Genomic DNA, 14,454 nt, shown 5'->3' on the forward strand with positions numbered 1-14,454 from the left:
CTGAGATAGAATAACCTGGTTTCCTCTACGTATCAAAACAAATATTCTGTTAACCTGTAAATACATGTGAATTTAACAATGTATGTATATGGAATGTGGGTGAGACAGAATGAATTATAGATACACAATTGAAATCTGACTAATTCAAAAGGCACTGAGAACTGAAGAAGCACTACATAAAAGGTCAATCACTTGGATACCATTGCCTGTCCACCCCTTCCTCCTACTTCAGACATGGATACAAAAGAACCTCATTTTGCATTATTCTGAAGACAGTCTTTAAAGGTAGGGCTGGCAGACAATAACTCTGATCCACAAAAAGAACAAAGAATACATAAAAAATTACATGCATAGATATACAGTTCCAGATGTGCAAAAACCAGTTATGGGGAGCATGGACACTAAACGCCTAGACTGTCACACAGGAAGTATAACGGTATGCACATAACCTACTGCTACTCCTATGGTTCAACCAAAATGGCTTAGGGCAAGTGACTTTCTCCAAGCCAGGGTTTCCCAAACTTTTCTCTCCTGTGGCCCGGTTATTTTTACACTTCTCCTTTGTGGCCCACTAAAATTTGGGGGTGGAGCCAGGAAACTTTGGGGGTGGAGCCAGGAAATGATGAAAAAACAAGTCTAAAACTCTTGTAATATATTTTTTAGGAAAAGCAGGAGATGGTGGAAGGAAGGAAGGAAGGAAGGAAGGAAGGAAGGAAGGAAGGAAGGAAGGAAGGAAGGAAGGAAGGAAGGAAGGAAGGAAGGAAGGAAGGAACCGACCTGAAATGCCAGTGCTGGGAAAACATGAAATGGCAGGGCATCTCCACCACCACCACCACCCCCGGTCTACTCAGATTAGCAATAAGAAGGAAGGAAGGAGAAAAGACTGACAGAAAGAGAGAGAGAGAGAGAGAGGATGGGAAAAGACTGACTGACTGACAGAAAGAATTAATTAACGAAAGGGAGGGAGGGAGGGAAGGGGAGAGAAAGAGAAAGGAAATATGAAGGAGGGGAAGGGAATGAAAGAAAGAAAGAAGGGACAAAAGGAAGAAAAAAAGGAAAAGAAAAATGGAAAAAAATCGGGATAGGAGCAACTCACTTTTTGAAATGCTGACTCTCGCTGCAAGCGCCTCCTTCTCCCTCCCTTCCCCACCGCTGGTATATTTCCATCTTTGTAAAGCTCCCCCTCCCTACCTCCTCAGTGAGGAAAATGGAGCCGAGATAATTCAGAGCTGAAGCATGCTGCTGGCCTGGGAAAGGCATGTGGCTGATCCCTTCCCCACTGATGTGTGGGGGAGGGATCAGCCACGCGCCCTTTCCGGGCGCGGTCCCTTCAAAATGCCAGCGGCATGCCTCAGTGCTGAATTATCTCAGCTCCGTTTTCCTCGCCAAGGAGATGGTCAGCGGGGGGAGGGAAAGCTGGAAATGTAACAGCGGTGGGGAAGGGAGGGAGGAGGGGACGCTATGCTGTGGGGAGGGGGTGATCACCTGATCGGTGGGAAATCGGCAGTGAGCTCATTCCCTGCTGGGCCAAGCTGGCTACAGGTCAAACAGACTGTGGCCGAAAAGGACCCATGGCTCCTCCCTCCCCAGTACTTCCCGGATGGAAAGGAAGTGCCGGGGAGGGAGGAGTCATGCGCCCTTTTCGGCCGCGGTCTGTTTGACCTGCGGTTGGCTTGGTCCAGCAGGGAATGAGCTCAGCGCCGATTTCCCACCGATCGGTTGGGGGATGGGAAGGGCTTTGCACAGCATGAAACTGAGCAGCCTGTGGTGGGAAAGGGTGGGAGAAGGAGGCGCAGAGGTGCACGACCCAGGGGAGGGAGGCACGATGCAGGGGAAGGCGGGGGGAGGGGCAGCCAGGGGATTGGAGGCCCCACGGCCCAGCATTGAGGGCTCCACGGCCCGGTGCTGGGTCGCAACCCTGCCTTTGGGAAACGCCAGTCCAAGCCATTCAACGAGCCTGATGGCTGAATTTGAGCCTGCCTTCCAAACCCCAATATGTTGTGCACACATGCCACTAAGTAGTCTGCTTGGATTGCATGACAGAAAAGCAGCATTATTTTCACAAAACAGCTTATGCAATTGTCTCACTAGAACAGTTATCAGCAATACCCTTTCCTAACATTTCTCCCAAGTGCTGGAAGCGTTCACTCAGGTCATTGTTGTGCATATCATGCAAGGGAGCCCCCAGGCACCAGCATTTTAGTCCCCAGAAGGAGTCATGGTTGAATATATTATATGCTGAGGAAAGGAATAAGAGCAAGAGACTGCTCAAAGCTTCATGAATGAGCTGCTGCATTAAGGAAAGAGGTCTCATCTTCACACCAATGACCATTCACGGAAAGGGTGGGGTATAAATAATCAGAAATAAACTAACTATCAGTAATCACAGTCCAGCCCATGAAACCACAAATTCAAATTTCTTTCTGGACTGTAATGCAATACTGTGACAATTATCAACTCTGTTCTGCTTGAGCTGTCTGGAACTATTGGCAGCCCAGGTACTTTTAACTTAAGACATCTGTTCTCTAGCGTGGTGTGCAGTATAGTGGAATCCATGTGGGTTGGCCTCCTGACCCACCTGAGGGAGTTGCGTGTGGGCCTGCCTGCTCTGCCACAGGGAGTTCCATGCAAGATCCCTGTGGCCTCTTTCAGTTAATTATTTTTTCTTCTACCTACTTTCCATTCAGAAACAAAAGAAAGGCAATGTTGAATGCAATGAAAATGGAAGTATTAGAAAACCATTTCTTCAACATGAACATGCCACATATAAGAGAAAAGGCTGTGTTTACAGAGGCAGCTGCTGAAGCATTAACAAAACAATGTACTGAGTGAGCTAAGTGTACAAATAATCCCTTCCTTTCAGTTCTGCTGGCTGCTGAAAATACATTTTTTAATTAACTCCAATTAGTTAACTGGAAATGTTGACTGGCATGAAAGACAAGTTCCCTGAAATGCAAATCCTTTGCTTAAACCACGCAGTAGTTTACTTTCAGATATAAGACACAATGGATTTATAATCTACCTGCTTAGTGGTGACCTGGCAGACTTAAATGTTATGACTCCACACAGGGGTTGCCAAGAGAAGTCTTCCTTTAGGGAGAAGCTCCCAACACAGGTACGTTGCTGGCCTCTATTATTCCACTGTCCACCCTCACCAGAAAAGCCAATATCCTTTCATGTCAGTACAGATAACTGATCCCTCCCCCACTTCTGTGCCCTTGAGGTTACAATCTGAAGCAAGTAGTTCTTGAAAATAAATCCTGTTGATGTAAACTGGACTTCCAAGAACTGTACTGAAGATCAGAGATTAAGAGCTCTGTGCAATTGGAAGGTTTGCATGTGCTTTCACCACTTGACTAGTTTTGTTTCTCTTATTCTCCAGCTCAACTGGCAAGAGTTCTATATTAAACAAAATATAACACTGAATTCAAAATGACAATTAATATTGATGTATGCAATTACACAAATTATCATAATTATAGTTCCAAGTTCCTCCTGCTGGGTAGAATGCCAATTATTCAGACAACTTTCCACAAAGACGGCAGCAATATTGCTTTTCATCTGCACTCGCAGGCCCTACATACATAAAGACACAATCATTGACAAAATCTAGGATCATATGAAACCAGCACTATTGATTTTTCCCAAAACAAAGATCTTACATCCTCTCACCCAGACATCTTTACTCTGTATTGTGCTTCTCTCTGCTACACATACTAATACACACACACAAAGAGACAGAGCAAGAAGCTCTGCAACTGCACACTCATGAACAGCTTCAGCCCCCTTAAATATTAATTCATTTGAAAAATATTTGCACCCTGCTGTCAAAGTTAGACAAACGCATACTGAACACTGGAGATGGTTGTTCTAATGGCAAACAATGTTCCAAAAACCTCTTTCAGGCAAAACGCTTTCATCAAAATTATTTTAATAAGAAAGATTTAACAATTTCAACATTAGCCATTAATCCTCTTTCAATTGAAACTATGCTGATAACCATTTTTGCTTGTCATTCAAATGGTAAGTAATAATTATAGATTTGGGGCTTCCATCCCTTGCTTCATTAATACTAAATTGCATGGCAGCCTGAAATGAAGTCAGATATGATACATCTCAAAATGAAATTTCCATAGCTTTTCTTAGTTATGTATAATTAATTACAGAGTTAAGAATACAGTATGGAGTTTATTCACCCAGGATACCTTCCTTTATCAAATTTCTTTTGTGTATCTCTTTATTCTTAAAAATCTGGGTGACAATAAGATCAGAACTGAATGTGTATATTACTGGCAGCAGTATTCAATCCTTTTCAAATTTGTTTTTTTATGCAGGAATAATGAAGGGGGAGGGGGAAGATACTTTTGTACTTGGCTGGTGAGAAGCTTCACTGATTCATTCTAGCAAATTCAAAAGATACACTGCCCATGTACTTTCAATTTTAAGTAGTGTTTAAATAGCATATTGTTTTGTACTACACAGAACAAAACATAAAACAGGAAGGTGTCTCTTGGTGGTGAGCCACATAATACCACCCACATGTGAAGTTCTAAAAAGAGTGCAGGTAGAAGATCTCCTAGTGCCTTTGCCACACTCCTAGAACTGCCATCTCACCAACTTTTCCAACTGACTGAACAGATTCCGGAGACAATCCAAGACTTCTGTTTGGGTAGACATTTGGGACCAAGAGAAAGCAATTTTCAAATAAAATGGGAAGGAATTTCAGAGCTGGAAAAGGGTTCCTACTTAAGTTCCTCTATAACCCATGTTCACATTTGGTGCAATATTGTTTTCTTCAAGAGACCACTTTGATATTGGCAATTCTGGTGGGGGAATTTAGACATGCTTGGCTACATGTTTCCCAGTATGAGATGGAGCTTAAGCCTAGAAAGGGAAGTGTTCTGAGGCTGGGGAGAATGCCTCGTGGCATGAAAAAAGGTAAAGGTAGTTCCCTATGCAAGCACCAATCGTTTTCGACTCTGGGGTGACATCACATCACAATGTTTTCATGGCAGACTTTCATGGCTCTTGGCCCTTCGCTCTCTGGCCTGAAAGACCAATCTGGTGGATACCAATCCAGTCCAGGATTTTATGTGCATTTTTGGATTTTTTGCTTGTAATCTTTAAAATTTATTTTAATCTGTATTTATTTAAATTGTATTAGTATCTTTGTATGCCACTTTGGGTATCCACTGGGATGAAAAAATGGGATAAAATGCAAGAACAATATGATGATCAGTTGAAGCAGTACACTGTTTTAACCAACAAAAAGAGATGACAGAAACAATTGCAGGAGAAAGTAAAAAGGAATCATAACACTGCTGTAATGCTAAATACATATACTCATGAGGAAATTCAACAACTATTACATAGCACTGAAAGCAGTTACAGCACTTCTGAAAAATGGGGAAGAAGAGAAGACCCCTTTCAATGTTTCGTGGGGTTCAACTCAGAAGTCATCATATCCTTAATGAGCGTACTCAATTTTATACGTTTACTATATCCCTTGCACATTTCTCAAAAATGTTTACTTTAAAAGGAACTGTTTACAGCAACTCTCAATAAGCCTTTGGTCCTTAATTTGAATTCAAATTTGTAAACACACAGAAAGAAGCAGAAACACAGTTGCCTTCCGCAATTAAAAACAAGGAGGGAAACGATAGTTGTTCAATTTACTGAGCCTTCAAGTCGACACCCAAAGCAGCCAGTTCCAAATAATGGCAGAAGTCAGTTTCTCTGACAGGTAGATAAGAGCAAAGCATAATTTATTTCCAGATCGTTCTGCTTGAAACCCACATTAAAATAAAATTTCAGACTAATGTATGCACAGAAACATTTCCTTCCTTTGGATTCACTATATATTTCTATTTATAGTGACTAACAACCTCTCCCCACACATACAGGCACACTAATGAGGCTTTAATTACTGCACACTTTGCATGGACTCTTTTCTTTGGTCTATACAGTTGTATTTTCATGATTTTCTGCTGCAACTTCAATTTAAAAAGAAGATGCAAGAATATTTGAATATTACAAAATGCAAGCCTATTTAAACAGGGTATATAGAGTGAGAATATTATACTTTTATTTAATCTATAATTCTAAAGACTTGATATTTTCAGTGTTCAGCTCCAATCTCACAAGCCCACTTCAGCCTCAAAATGCCACAAAAATAAAGAGCCTTAAAACAGAACAAGTCTCATAAATATGACCCTATGCCAATGTGTATTAGCTCTGAGAATAATGATGTATGCATAGTAAATTTAAGTACCTTTGATAAGTAACAAGAAGTTCTGGAGCTCCTGTGTGAGCATATCTATGGATGTGAAAGAATACATAGTATACTGACAATAAGCAATGATACAGTTGATTTCCCAAGGGCAAAGAACTGGTATTCTGGCTGGTGGACCAGTCCAATACAGCTAATTGACTGGTCAAGTGACAGTCAAATACTGTCAGTTTCATGAAGCCAAGAATATCACTGAGTTAACAGGCAACTTGCCTCTTATTTCATTCTAGCATCACTGCTTAGGAAGGACAAGAATCAGAGAGGTTTGCCCACTATCTCTTCAGTTGTTAGGGAAATATGCAGCACAGCAAAGTTTCTCTTAATGGCCAACTGTCTCTTAATGGCGAGACTAAGGATGCGCAAAAAAATATTCTTTCGGTAAAATTTGGATTCAAGGTATTTGGGGGGTTCCCACCCATGCATGTGTGCACTGATAAAATGTTGCAAAAAACAATACTGATGTGACTGTGAACATACCTATAATTAAATCAAGATCTTTTGTGCAATGTTCTGCAAATATAAAGGACTGCACGTGTACACTGGCAAAACATCATACTCAAAACAACCTGAGGCAGTCATTGTATATGATCAAATCAAAACTGCTTTCTGCAGTGTTAGTGATGCAGTCATGTAGGAGAGGGTAGACATGTGTGATTTAAAGGTACAGAAAGCTGAGGCAAACTGCAACTTCCAAACTCTGTACAAATAAAAAATGGAACAATGGAAATTTTCTGCTGAACTGGTTCCACCTCTGAGGACTCCATGCAGGGAGAAATTCAAGCATCCCTACAAACACCTGCCTCTGCTCTATGTAACTGTTGTCCACTGGCAAAGTCAATGAGAGTGCCATGAGCAATTGAAAATGGTATAAGAAGAAGAGAGAGAAAGAATCAAAGAGATAATACCCAAAACAAAGTGTGTATCATACTGGAAGAACATGTATGAAACATACAGCATACTGAAATATGCTTTCTGGAGCTCCATTAAATACAGTGTGACTTCTTCACCCAAAACAGTAATGTTCTTACATATTCTTCAAAAGGATGTTGGAAATTCTATCACTGGGTAAAATACTATCTTTTCAACTGCGCATTTAAATAGTTCTTGGTACTGAAGATACAGAAACATTTTAAATTTTGACCTCTTCTTAAAAGTTGTTATTACTGGCTTGTAATAAGAGCAGATATTTTATCTGCTCTTTCCTTATTCATACAGATCAAGAGATACAGAATAAGAATCCCCTGAATTATGGATATTTGCTTTGTTTAGAATGAATAGGTTTACCTCCGCCTCTGCCCAAAGACATTCTTCCCTTGTAGCTCTAGTTCCCAAGATACTGTATAATTTCATCAGTCCTTCAAAACCTCACTATCTAACGCACATAACTCATGTATGATAGCTATAAATAAATAAATAAAATCTTGCATCAGGTCACTTAGGGTTGAACTGTAATAGCTGAATGCTAGACAATGACACAGCATTATTGTATTCTTAATCAATTTGGAGAACCAGAAACAAACAAAAAAAAGATTTCACTCTAGTTCTGCAATGGCTGTTCCACTGAGTTGTTGTCACTAAGGTTAAAACTGCAAACACTTTTCTTATGTATGTCTGTGTTTATCTTTTTATAATCAAATTGACTCAGACAGCAACTTAGCTTACCACTAACTTGTGAATAAGGCAAATTCTTATAAGATGTGGGACCCACTTTATAAAATGGCCTATCTGAGGAAGTCAGGAAAGCTGCCACTTTCTTGGATTTCTGCAAACTATGAAAAATTTAATTATTCAAGAGGGGTTTTCTGTGCAGGTAATAGGGTAATGCTGTATGGAATGGTTCACAAACTTGGATAAATTATTAGAGACTGATCTATACTGCACTGTATAGCTTACTGCAAGTAGGTTCCTAGTATGTCATTTTTGTACCACTTTAATATTTCTTGTTAATACTTCAGTTCTTTCTGCGGGTTCCAGACCTCTTATATCCAAATGGACTGGTTACTGAATGTCCCATTTTTGTTGACTGCACTGATTCACTATGCGTACCACCTTTAGTCCTTGTGAGAAAGGCAGACTATAAATAACAAATAAAATAAACCAAGTTGTAACTTCAGACAAACAAGGGAGCTGCCAATGATACAGAGGAATTTGGAAATCAGAGTGGGAAGTGAGGGGCACAGAAGTACTAAAGAGAGACAGGATAAATTCTATATTATTGCAGTTACAACCCACTTTCATTCCATGATGGAACAAAAGGGAACAAATATGGGTTCCCATCCAGGCACTGACCAAACCCAGACTGCTCTATCATTTACCTTTAGACCATATTCTGAGCCCAGGCAAAACTGATGATAGATTTACAGAATTTTTAGAAATTTTATTAAACCAAGATCTGATATATATTATACACAACAGTAAATGCCAAAAGGGCATGCTATACAGAATACACAGAATTCCATGAACAGATCAGCAATTTTCACAGATGGGTTTATTCTAACCTCCCCCGACTCTTACAAAGCAGTTGGCACACTGTCCACCAGAAAATTCTGAAACAAGAAACAGGAAACCGGGAAGGGGGGATAAATAGAGCAGGGGTGTCAAGCATGAGGCCAAGGGGTCGAATCAGGCCCCCGGAGGGCTCTTATCAGGCCCCTAAGAAACTGGCTGTCATCTACTTCCTTCTCCCTCTCTCTTGCTTCCTTCTGCATAACAGCTTGCTTTGCCAGGCTTGCTCAATCGCACAGGAGCTACAGAGCAAAGTCTCTATTTTCTCCACTGGCTGAGGCTCTTCCCTTGCAGAGGAAGGAGGGAGATAGAGCTTGCTTTGCCAGGCTCTCTCAATCACACAGCAGAGCTACTGAGCAAAGGAAGGAAGGAAAGAGCCAGAGCTTCCTTTGCCCAGTTCCCTTGATCCCATGGGAGAAATACAAAGAAAGCATCTTTAAGACAAACGAGTGCTAATGTTTTAAGCATGTTTTAAGGTGTTTTTTAAAAAATTTTATTGTGTTTGTCTGTGTCCTTTATAAAGTTTACATCTCTGCTACCTAATCTTAAATAGGTATACACGTGGCCTGGCCTGACATGGCCCGGCCCAACAAGGTCTCATTTATATCAGATCTGGCCCTCATAACAAATGAGTCTGACACCCCTGGAACAGAAAAAGAAACAGGCAGAGAAACTACAGGAAAGAAAGCAACATTTGCTTAAAATTGCACTGTAAGGAGAAACGTTCTAAGGGAAGTGGCTGTTCTTCCAGTGGATGCAGTCATCAAACCTTGTTGAGCAGAGTGATAGGATACAAGCCACTGATTTAAGTAGATCTCAATCTAAGTTAAGCCTTTCACTCATCAAATAATCAGTGTCAGAGTATATCCATCACATATAAGGGACTGAGGATTGTAAAAAAACAAACAATGTTATATTCCTTCTTATCTTCTTCTTCCTCATCTATGTTTCTTTTTCAGAAAACCCATACACCAGTCTGCACAAAAAACACATACCACGCTGCACAAAATATGTTTAGCTGCATGCTAGAATAAACCATGCCACATCACAAACACAGGAAAGCACCTGAAGTTCTGAGCAATCATTTAAGTGCCCAAATAGATGGGATTAAGGTTGCAAGCAAGACTTAGACCTGTATCTCCTCTTCTTCCCTTCCTTATGCCAAATTTTAACACATAACACTGTGGCGGAATTTTAGTGAGGAGACTTGAAGATTCATGTATACATCCATTTTTTCACATTTGTTCACTTATAGCCTGTTAGAAAACTCAGGTTCTCACCTATGACCCTCTGCAGCAAATTGGTACATTGTCTCTAAGCAAGTGACCCGTGTCCTAGAAAATAGTTTACATTCTGATTTTGGTATTTTTAGAACCTTAGTATTTCTTTTTACATCTCTGTAAAAGATTTAAAACTGGATGTTAAAATATCTTATCCTAGGTCCTATTCACACACGAACTACCATGATGACTGAACACATCCAGAGGGACTTTAATCAACCAATGAATAAGTGCAGCCACCCCCCTACATTCCCTAGGTGGACAAGAAGGAATTTCAATTAGTTTCTTTTTTCAGAAATGAACAGCTGATTTTGGAAGCTGGCTTGATTTTGCTGAAACCAAAACTACAGTAGTTTCCAAATAAATGTGGTTAGAGCTGAGATGCTAATTTTCAGAAAGTTTTGACCACAAAGCTGACAGTTCCTACCTATTCCAATAAGAAGGCACTTTACAATGTCAATGTGTTATTATTTTTTCACAGCTCCAATAACATGCATCTGCATCATAAAAACAAATACGTGAAGAATAGGTGACAGGTCCATCAACAGGTACCAGCCATGCTGACTCAAAGGAAGTCTCTACATTTGGAAGCAGTAAACCTATGCATCTCAGTGTTAGGAAGCAACACCAGGGAAGGTCTTGGCCTTGATGTCCTGTTTGTTGGTCCTCCTGGGCCACTGGTTGGCCACTGGACACAACAGGAAAACTAACTACATGAGCCATTGGACTGCTGTTGCATTCTTATAATCTGAACAGTAAACCACCCCAAAAACAGACACAGCCTTACCAATATCATGTGACCAGTGGAAATGTCCATGTTAGACTGGACCGGCTCCTCACACCAGGATGAAGTGCTGCTCCGTGCAGAAGGGCTTGGGATGGGCCCATCGCTGAACTGAGAAGATATGCTATTGATACGAGAAGTATGCAAAGGCTCAGAATGATCCGATGATTTTACTGCCATACGCTGACGGCACAGCTCCTAGGAGACGACAGAGAGAGGAGAGAATAGCATAGGATTAAAACCCTGCATTTAAGAAATACATCTGCTAATATACACACTGAACACACATGGATTCCAATCCTACACATAAAGGCACTCCTGTTACTGCCCCTGAAGTCTGTGCTCACATTTAGTTTTTATTAAACTACCTGCATCTAAAAAAAAAAAAGGAAAAAACCTTCAAGTCAGCACTTTAATTTAGCTGTATTCAAGTATTTCTGGGAATGAAAATCCTAAAAGACAAATAACTTTTTATATTACTCCTTACATCTTATGAACTTTACTCCACACTTTATAATACTACTTTATAATATTGTCGTAAAGGAAGATGGAAAAAACAGGCTCTAAGTGAATACGTAGAAACATCAGACAAAGAAACAAACAACTTCTCCAGTGTGGATTACGGCCAATGGGCTGCTACAATTTTTCTTCATTTAGTCAGAGCAATGGTCTTACAACTCAGTGGCTGGCTGAGCCAATGGCATGTGGCACGATCAACCAACATAAAAATGACCTCTCATACAATAACCATTGTTAGTAGAGGGGGGAAAGGCAAGCCAACCTATACAGTACAGTTGCCCCACTTCCAGTTAATGGGCTGAAAAGGTAGCCAGCTGTATTCAACATCCAATGACTTATTTACATATAAACATGGAGTAAATATTAGCAAAACACATTTCATCAAGTAAATATGAGCCCTGTCCAGGGTAGCCTGATCTCGTCAGACCTCAGAAGCTATGAACAGTTAGTGTTGGTTAGTATTTGGATGAGAGACCACTAAGGAATACCAGCGTTGCTACCCAGAGGCAGGCAATGGCAGAACACCTCTGAATATCTAGTGAAGGGGTAGGGAACGTTGGCTCTCCAGTTGTTTTTTGCCTACAACTCCCATCAGCCCCAGCAGTTGGCCATGCTGGCTGGGGCTGATGGGAGTTGTAGGCAAAAAACATCTGGAGAGTCAACATTCTCTACCCCTGATCTAGTGCTTTGAAACCTTTATGGGATCACCATAAATTGGCTGTGACTTGACAGCAAAGTAATAATATTAAAAACAAAAATCCTGCGGTGTTCAAGCCATAATGCAAGAAATAATAGCTTGAATTTGAGCACTCAAAAATATGGCTTGGTTGCATATTTATGTTAACATGACAAATACTTAGCTATTTGCCCTAGGCTAACTAAAACAAATTATCTAAAAAGTTAATAATGCCAACAAATATTTTTTTAAAAAAACAAACAACAAAGAATTACAATTTAGGAATCAATGAAATGATTTTCACATTCTTAAAGAATATGTTTAATTTTTCTATTTGCTCAGTGATTGGTCAGAGAATGCCTGATGCTGTAGGCATCACTGAATCTAGGAAGGTATGGGCAGAGCCAATCAGTTGCGGGCAGTATACCATGGGACCTGCTCTGAGCTTTCCAAAATTAGCGTACAACAAAAACCTAACTCTGCTTTTTTAAAAAAAATCTTTCATTTCAACAACTCATTCAATTCATTATACTTTTAATATTATGAATGGTACTGACACTTCAAAGAAGTTAATTCTCTGGATTTAAATGGGATTAAAAGAGGGGGGGGGGATTTAAAAATGACAATCTTGCCACAAAATTGCAATCAGCACTTGCTTGTTCATTTATTTTAAAATGTTATGACCCCACTATTCACCACAAGCCTAAAGTGACGAAAAATAATTAATCAATAGTTATATTAAAATAAAACAGCAACTGTCCAAATATCAGTTATTCCTCAACAAAAACCCACAAACAAAAGCCCTCTGAAATGGTTTTTATGTCCCTCAGCAACCAGCAAGAAGAGCTCCTAATGTTCCTTCAAAAGAATTTTATTCCTTAACTGAAGGACAGCCACTGAGAAGGCCCAATGACTGGATGTGTCCAGACATGTCGCTTAGAGCAGTGGTCCTCAACCTTTTTGGCACCAGGGACCAGTTTTGTGGAAGACAATTTTTCCACGGACCATGTGGGGGAGGGCAATGATTTCGGGATGATACAATTGTGCACTTTATTTCTGAAGTATTTGGTGTGGTGGTTAAGTGCGCGGACTCTTGTCTGGGAGAACCAGGTTTGATTCCCCACTCCTCCATTTGCAGCTGCTGGAATGGCCTTGGGTCAGCCATAGCTCTTGCAGAGTTCTCCTTGAAAGGGCAGCTTCTGAGGAGAGCTCTCTCAGCTGCACCCACCTCATAGGGTGTCTGTTGTGGGGGAGGAAGGTAAAGGAGAGTGTGAGCTGCTCTAAGACTCTGAAATTCGGAGTGGAGGGCAGGATATAAATCCAATGTCTTATTATTACTACTACATTGTAATATATAATGAAATAATTATACAACTCACAGCCTTGTTGCTAACAGGCCACAGACAGGTACTGGTCCACGGACCAGGGGTTGGGGACCCCTGGATTAGAGGCAAAGACCTGCAGAACACAGCTGCTATGCAGATTCACAAGGGAAGAGATGAATCCTAGAATGACAATTCACATTTCTCTTTCCTGTTGGGGAAGGGACCATGGCTCAGTGTGTAGAGCTCTGCATGCAGAAGTACCAGGTTCATTAAGTACCAGAAGTACCAGGTTCATCTCCAATTAAAAGGAGCAGGTGAGAGACCCTGCCTAGGGAACTTGCTGATCTGCTGCCAGTCAGAGTAGACAATACTGACCTTGACAGATCAATGTGAGTGACTCACTGTAAGGCAGCTTCACAAATTCATCATTTGCCATCCACCAAAACGCTGAATAATCTTGTGTTAATCTGCTGCCGTCAAACCGACAAGAGTGTCCTTTGCACCATACATACTAAGAAATTTACTATGGCAGAAGCTTTTGGGAGCCGGAGTCCACTTCATCAGGTGCAACTATACTGAGTCTAAGGAATCTGGATTGTATACCATCCATTTTTGGAGGCAATCTGTAAGTATATAAAGAAGAGGCTGTCTCCAAACACATGACTTCCCAACTCAAAGCAATGTATTAGAGAAAGCCTCACTTTCCAACAGCTCTGTTTCCAACTGATCCATTCACAGCTCACGTTGGAGTCCAGTCATTTTTGTGTGGATTAGTGGAAGATATAAACACATGTTGAGAAGAGCCATTCTTGTTGCACCCCACGTTACCCTGGAGGTGGTTTTCAAAAGACATTTGAAGGCATCCTTGAGAGTATTATTTAGCCACTTTGGTTACTGACTATTGTGTATGTTTGGAAACAAATACAGATTTTAGAGTATGTCATTTATTGGTTTATAGAACAGATGAAACCATGACTTGTATGTGGAAAGACACTTTCATGAAATGGGCAAATTACTGGGGGCGTTTTCGCACTCACCTTAATCAGCAGCGACGCCCCTCTTCACCGCGCAGGATC

At 40.8% G+C, this 14,454-nt stretch overlaps 1 protein-coding gene across 1 annotated transcript in view; it reads right to left on the minus strand.

The window, feature by feature from the left end:
• The window catches only part of PTPRN2 (protein tyrosine phosphatase receptor type N2), a 961,700-nt gene that overhangs the window by 111,905 nt on the left and 835,341 nt on the right, over window positions 1–14,454 (minus strand). Inside the window, exon 14 of the mRNA XM_060248066.1 lies at window positions 10,862–11,056. Within this exon, the coding sequence (XP_060104049.1) occupies window positions 10,862–11,056 (195 nt within the window). The remainder of the gene's footprint in view (window positions 1–10,861; window positions 11,057–14,454) is intronic.

The sequence above is a fragment of the Heteronotia binoei genome, chromosome 10, assembly GCF_032191835.1.
Source record: "Heteronotia binoei isolate CCM8104 ecotype False Entrance Well chromosome 10, APGP_CSIRO_Hbin_v1, whole genome shotgun sequence".
NCBI lineage: Eukaryota > Metazoa > Chordata > Lepidosauria > Squamata > Gekkonidae > Heteronotia > Heteronotia binoei.